Raw genomic sequence first — 7,817 nt, forward strand, 5'->3', positions numbered from 1 at the left:
CCAAATGAGGACAAAGAAAAGCTTTTTGTGAACTTTTTTTTTGTATGTAAACGTTCCATAAATTGCACCCCAAAAACCTCATCCACGCTATGATGCGCCAGACTGACATGCAGAAGATTTTGAAAAATGACACAGAAACCAAACTTGAGGTTTCGCCCGATGAGCGCTAACAGCTGTTCGCAAAACATCAAACGTAACCAGCGTGCATTCACTTCACATCACAACAAAAATCAACTCAAATGTCCCCGCGTCGGTTCAAAAGACGCTCGCAAATCAAACGCATTTCACACGACCATCTCGGAATTTTGCATGAAAATATAAGTGGAAGAGACGCTCGCGAGCGCCTCACGCACCACGCGACGGCCAAAACGCGATTCGTGAGTCACGACGTCGACTTTCCAGCTGCTCGCCCGCACGTTAGCTAGCGCAAGCGTCATTGAGCAGACTGTCTATCGGACGCCATAAGGAGCTCATTCGACTGTGATTTATTCGTCTGGAAGATGTGTTTGACATGTGATTACATGTGTTCTGATTCAAAATAATACCACAGGAAATAGCAAAAAAACAAAACATGCCACATTGAATGCATCAGTCAGAGAACAATGCATCCAAATAAAAAACAGTGATGGAGAACAAGAGTTCCCACATACGTTTCATTAAAGAGTAGATTGAGGGCCGCTGTAGCTAAGCGGCGACTGTCGCGTCCAAACAAAAGGCACAGCGATGGCTAAGCTAGCTAACTTTAGCATGTGACTTTGTTGTTAAAAGGACAGCAGGGATCAACAAAATGGAAGATGCTATACCGCCATAGGGTAGCATTCAAATGGTTAGCAAGTTAGCATTAGCTTCATCAAGTACCTTTGTTAGACACGCTGCTAACTTTCTGTTAAAATGCAAACTGATAATGTTAGCATTTTTTCAAGTTTGATTAACCTTTTGATATAGAACAAGTACTGAAAACAAAGTGTGACGTTTTTGTGGTTCTGGCTCATTTTTTTTTTTTTTTTTTTTTCTCCTCGTTACTCATTTTTGCTAAGCTAGCTAGCTTATAGACTGTTTGAATGTTACTATTGTGTCCAGTCTCTCTATGACGTGAAATCTTTCTGGGCCTGCCATGTTAGCATTCTAACTGTTAGCATGTTAGCATTTTGGATCAACTTTAGACTTACTCTAAGTTGCTAAGCTTTTTTTCTGAGAAATTCTCGGGGGTGGGTAGCTCATCTGATCTCCATGGTAGCCATAAACAAAATACACACATCTTATTTTGCTCAAAGAGCTTTTATCTATTTGAGTGATAAAACTACTTTTAAAGGCATTTTTTTTTCCAGATGAGGTTGGCTCGGAACCAGAGTGGCTTTCAAAGGGAAGAAGCCAGGCCACACAGTGAGGCCAACCAGTGTGTTGCACTGATGCATCCCGAGATAGACACCACATAGCCAAAGCAAGAACTAGGGGTTGTCAGCCTCCCCCCGGTCACACCTTTACACCTCTCTCATCTTGCGCTTTTGTCGTACGCCTTCCCTGACACCCCCGCATAAATGCACGTACACAACAAGGCTGACGGGAATCCTTTTCTTTCCAAAACAAAAGCTTCAAACTATCCACAACAAAGAATGTATACTGGCTATCTGGAGCACGGATCTGAAATGATTTATATATATATATGTATATATATATATATATATATATATATATTTTAGATTTTATTTTTTCAAAATATTTTTTAGATTCGTATTATTTTTTCTATATTAGTTCTGTCAAGTGTGAAATTTTTTAACAAAAAATTTCTAAGATCAATTGCAATTAATCACATTTTTCAATTACTATTTTTTTGTGAAGCTTGTAACAGATATTTACTTGACAGATGTACAGCTAATATGTGACAATATTTGCAAAGTATGCAAATTATTGTTGAAGTAAATCGAAACTGAGTTAACGGAGTTGAAAAAAAAAAATTAATTAATCTCCGGAGTTTATGCTTTAATTTTGACAGCACAAGAAAGTTACTCACGTTTGATAAATATCACATGCATGCACACAAGATGCTTATTAAAGCACGAGGTGGAATTTTTTCCCTCCATCTGATTTCTATCAGGTGCAAGAGCAAGGATGGGTAATTTGCCCGATAGAAGCCGGATTTTTATTAGAGAGCCGGTGGAAATGATAGAGCAGCTTTAAAAGCTTTAAAAACACAGACCAACTGGACTTTTGAGTCTACAGCTGATCCGTCATTTCAAGTTCCCGAGTAGGTACTTCACCTGGATTTCATAAGTGCATCCCAAATAAAGACAAAAAATTCCACCTGGTGACAAATAAAAGAGTGAGCAACATCCTGACTCCTTTGATGACTGCAGCACATAAGAGATGACTTTTTAATGCATTTTTACAACCATCCTAAAACTTTTGTCAAGCGGAAACCCCCGACAATGGATGGAGAAAAATCACAGCAGTTTCAAGTTCAAAGTAGATTTGCAAACAACATTTAAAAAAAAAAACGTCTGTTTTTTTTAGGGCGAGGCCGGAAGGATTAATGACAAAGAAATGAAACTTGTCGCTCAAGGCATCTTAATGCACCTATTGCAAGAGAGCGACAAATGGCATTTCTATTATTCTGTTTGTCTTCGATCAGGGATGGGCAATTTAAAGGCTGGAGGGGGCCACAATTTCAATGGTAGTAAATGAGTTAAGTATATATATATATATATATTTATTTTTTTTTTTGCCACAGAAATCAACTCACTCAAAATTGTAAAATTTTAGTTTTTGAAAAAATGATTAGGCCTACTCTACTCATCCTATATATTGGGCAGTATGAAACACGGTGTAAGCGCCCTCTAGTGGTGGTATTATAACTTGACACTACACTTGATGCATATATGCAGTTTTCATTTGTTTTTCAATCTTTTTGTTCCCGCCCCCCCATTTACATTGTTTGTCCTGAAAAATGCATTTTGGATGTATTGAATCAGAAAATTTTATGGGTTTGTAAAAAAAAAAAAAAAAATTCCCCCCAAAAATATTTTTCAATAAATCAGGGGCTACTCAGAGTGTGGTTGCGGGACTTTTTGTGGCCCGTTTCCCATCCAATGAAAAATCGTTCAATCTTTGAGGTTGCCCGTCGAGCTCATTCGCTCATCTTGGCTCCACGTCATCTCCCGTCAAAAATAGTTTGGGATAAACAAAATGCTGACGCGAGGCCAAAGAGCGTAAAACTGCGAACCCTTTTCCCCCGACAAATCTGATTTCAAGCAGCCTGCAGCGTCCGCTAACCTCTGATTTTCTGATTTGCTCGGTACATTCCGCAGACTTGGCATCCGGCGAGCGGCCTCACGAACCATCTGACGTGGGCATAAATACTTTCCACGGGTAATTGACCCCTTTTTTGTCACCCCCCCCCCCTCCCCTTTGCACGCCGCCATCAAAAGCGTAGACGTAGACGGCCTCTGATTAAACACGTCTCGTGGCCCAATGTGCAGAATACATTTGAGATGCGTTTCATTAAAGAAAACGCACATCCGGAAGCGATGTGGCGCGCCAACTTCTTCAAGAAGCGTCGTCGGGACTTCGCCCTCCCAAACGGACCCGCATGGCGTGTCGAGGGATCGCCGACAAAAGATGACATTGCGTGTTCGTTTTACGCCACCACGCTCGGGGAGGCCTCCATTATGAGGCTGTCACACAGCATTAGGCCGGACGGCACACACTTTCATGTGCGGATTAGCATTCATTCGCCCGTTGCAGATAATAGATATTTGCCCAAGCTAATCCATTCCTCTGTCGATTTTATTTATTTATTTTTTTTGTGGTTGTTCCTCCTTTTAATAACTTCTTGCAAGCAAGCGTATTTTCAGCACGAGAATGTCGAAAATAGAAGAAGGCGGAACAAAGAATGGGGTTTGACACAGATAATCCGCTTACTACGGCAAGTATGAAATGTAAACTCAACTTGATCTCACTTCAACCGCATCGCCGTCGAAGAACGAAGATGCTAGAACTCAAATTAATTCTTTTTTTTTTTTTTTTAAATAGTTGTCAAATCACAAACAACTTTTTATTGAGGAAAAAGTCATGTCCTTATAAATATTGCAACAGAATTAGCGGAATTAAAGATGGATTTTTTTGTTGCATGAATCCGGTAACATGAAATGAAATAATGACAAAAGCATTTTTTTGTGTAATATTGGCAACATAGGCTGATTTTTTTTTTTCAACAAATGTCAAAATAATGAAAATTTGTGTTTTGAAAGTTTGGAAAGAGAACAAAAACTCAGACAAAATCTTTGGTATTATTGAATTTTTTTTTCAGAAGACTTGTAATATTTTCAAAACAAAGTTGTAAAATTACAAGTTTTAAGTCATACAGCTTTTTTTTTCATATATATATTTTTAGAAAGATTGTTACCGCAAAGAAAAATTTAAGAAGTTATTTGCGTGTTATTTAAGATTTGTAATATTTCCCGAAAAGATTGTTTGATATTTCAAGAATTAAAAAAATCATTCTAATAAAAGCAATAATACTATAATATACTACTAATATATAATTTTCTTCCCCCAAAAATGGGCCACAATCTGCCAGACGGAATCAAAAGCAGTTGAAAAGTGTCGTCTTGATGAGATTTTTTTGTGAGGACGTCTTAACTTAAACCTTTATGACGTGATGTTAATTGTTAAAAGATTAATTTCAAGACATGAAGATTGCAACAATCATTTCCTTGATGTCCTGTTGGAGTTGCAACATCCTCCGGGATGTCATAAATCAACTTTTTTGTGTACATTTACAACATTAATTTACAGAACTGAATTCAAAGAGTTCCCTATTTTTTTTTTTTGCTGCGGCTTATATACAGGTGCGTCTTATAGTCCGGAAATTACAGCAATCCTTGTGACAATTTTAAAGCGGCTTAGATTTAGGTTAGGGTTGACATATTTGGTGTTTGGGAGTTCTTGGTCCTGGGCTTTGGCACGGGTGAGGGGTCTTTTGGAGCAGATTTTTCCGGCTGTGGAAGGTTTTCACTGGGCGTCGAAGCACTTGGGTGACGATTTCTGGGTAACGGCTCTGGAAACGCAGGCGTGGGAACGTCTGCGGGGTTCATGGTCTCGTAATCCGGGCTGTTGAGCTCAGATCTCGGCTGCCTGACGGAAACCATTCCCAAGTCTCCTTTTGCCGAAAGGCGCGTATCTGTTTTGCTGCGTCCGCAGCGGTGACACAACACGGCGACGAGAACGAGCAGGACCAGAAACAGAGCCGCTTCTCCCGCCTGCACGGCGACAATGGTTTTGGATGTAAAACAAAATGAATCGGACAGAGTCGCTGGGGAAGTCACTGGTGGAATTTTACAGGCTGGACGAACAGTATCACTCCTTTCCGTGCTGAATCTGTTCCTTACCCGACAAGCAAAACTCTTCTCCCTGTCCAGGGAGACGTTCAAAGTCTGCTGGGTCGCACCCAATAAGTGGACGTCGTTGACGGTCCAAAGGAAGGACGAATCGTGGGGATTGGCCACGTGACAGCTTAGATTGACAAACCCGATTTTCAGGTCGCAGATGTAACCAAGCCGCGGTTGTGACACCGTTTCCATCGTGCAGAGACGGCCGGTCCACATTGTCACGAGGGTCCGGTTGGGATGGCGCACGGTGGCCTGGTACCAACCCCCATTGGAGAGCTTCAAGTTCTTCAGCAGAAGCGAGCCAGTCTTGGACACGTCCTCCGGCTTCCCGACGGACACTCTGGTTTGCTCCCGGTTGAAAATGATGGTGCCGTTGTGAGTCCACTTCAGGACGTCCGTGTTGGTCAGATGGCTGTAAACAAACGGAAGCTCCAGCGTTTGTCCGACGGCGGCGTACAAGTCGCACGCATCCTTGTCGGCGGAGGAGATGGCAAATGAACCGCGCACAAGGATCGCGATGAGCACGACGCCGTACATGACTCGAGATTCCCCAAATCCGAAGAACGAGATCAACGGTGCTACTCTGACTGTGACGAAGTGATCATTGTGAAGCCCTTAGAAAGAAGTGAATCTTCCAGAGGAAGGAACTTGTGTTGGTCAAGTCTACTTTCAGTTCTCGGAAGACGGCAGCGAGTGTTGTCGTGTTGCAACACTTCCAGACAAGACATGGGTAACTTATGTTTTAGTTTGGCCCGTGGCGGGCCGTGCATTTCACACGTGGGCCTTCAGTGAAGTCCGACTTGAATCAATCCCCCTCATAATATGAAATGTGAAATCTGCCTGGCAACAGGAGCTATCTGAATTCTGATTGGATAAAAACTCAAACCGAAAAATACAACGCTAGCGTATATTATGACATCGATGTGAAGAACAACGGTTTTAGCAACAGTTACAAAGTGCAGGAAACGGGTCTCAGTTGCTTGCAGTTGTGACTTTCGAGTTTTTTTTTTTATTACTGGAGGCCTTTCCTGACGCTACACATCCATTTTCTGTCCGGGCTTGGTATCGGATCATGGCAGGGAATCTAATCGGAACCATCTGCATGACAGGGTGGAGCATGTACCACATCGGTCCTCGAGGTCCACTTTCCTGCATGTTTTAGATCAGTGGTCCCAAACCTTTTTCCGCCACGGACCGGTTCATACAAATGCATAACTTTTGCGGACCGGCAACCGGTGTTGACGTTTAGAATGCTGACTGCGCTGACCCGGTCTGAACTGGAATGAGTTAATTTTTTGTTGGGGTGAGAATCTTGCTCTAATTTCTGACAATTAGCGGTGATTCACAACAACGGGCTGAGCGGCAACACCTGTTTCTCTTCGCTTGGCCGCCATGACACGTTTTCCTTCCCTGAGGGAACAGATGCATGTCAAATGTTCGCCACGTCTGCGGGGGGCCCGAATGCAATGAATTCCTCTTTGCAAATGTTGTAAAAGACGACATCGTGCAGAATTTCCCCACGCCAACTGGCAAATAAGAACAACGTGTCGCCGGAGAAGAACACGCTGCTGTTTTATGTTATGTAATTACCGTGTTATAAGTTTCTTCACCTTAATGATAGTCATGTAACCAAAGCATTCCAAGAGTCAGCATTTTCTTTTTTTAAATGCTGCGACAAATGATGGCCTTTGTGAGACATTCCATGCAGGTATTTGGGAGGGATTGCGGGGGGACATATAGTTCTAGTCATGTTTATTAAAAAAAAAATTTAAATTAATTTGACATTGAAAGTTGAATACTTCAAAATAAAAATGAAAATCTTATACTCTTCTCAATATGCAAATCCATTATTCGGAACAATTTTTTGATGATCGTTAAATTCATTAATATTTTTTTTTTAACAGTTTGTTTTTCAAACATCTTTAACAAACATTTTTAAGCACTTATGTCCAGTTATCTACATTTAATTGAATTTTTACTCTGGTCAGAGATCGCGTTGTGTGTCTCCAAATCATAATAATAATAATAATAATAATATACAATAATATATAATATTATATAATAATAAAAATAATAACAACAACAATAATAATAATAATAATAATAATAATAATAATAACACGTTTTAGGACTACACCAAACAATAAAAGGTGAATATTCAGAACGCTCATGCTTAGAAGGGGGCGGGCAATATGGCCATCGGGGCTACCACGCTTTCATCCGCTAAAGGCCATCCAAACTCTCCAAGTCACGTCTGGTCAAAGTGCCTCTCAGGCATCCTGCTGTCAGAGCGTCACGCGTCCATCTGCGGCCCCCGAATTACACATTACTCCCCGGGATTGAAAGCAAGAAAGCAGGAACAGAGGCCAACCTGTGCCCAATTAAAAGGGCACATCGCTGGTTTAATATTTGCAACAGTCATACTCAAGC

At 41.2% G+C, this 7,817-nt stretch overlaps 1 protein-coding gene across 1 annotated transcript; it reads right to left on the bottom strand.

The window, feature by feature from the left end:
* Positions 1–4,189: 4,189 nt before the first annotated feature.
* LOC148315867 (T-cell surface antigen CD2-like) lies at positions 4,190–5,993 on the bottom strand. The gene has a single exon (XM_088287287.1). It carries the CDS (start codon positions 5,922–5,924, stop codon positions 4,908–4,910), a length of 1,017 nt encoding a protein of 338 aa, XP_088143413.1. The 5' UTR covers positions 5,925–5,993; the 3' UTR covers positions 4,190–4,907.
* Positions 5,994–7,817: the final 1,824 nt, after the last annotated feature.

Source organism: Idiotropiscis lumnitzeri, unplaced genomic scaffold (genome assembly GCF_059441095.1).
Source record: "Idiotropiscis lumnitzeri isolate Australia: NSW breed Sydney's pygmy pipehorse unplaced genomic scaffold, RoL_Ilum_1.0 HiC_scaffold_35, whole genome shotgun sequence".
NCBI classification, from domain to species: Eukaryota; Metazoa; Chordata; class Actinopteri; order Syngnathiformes; family Syngnathidae; genus Idiotropiscis; species Idiotropiscis lumnitzeri.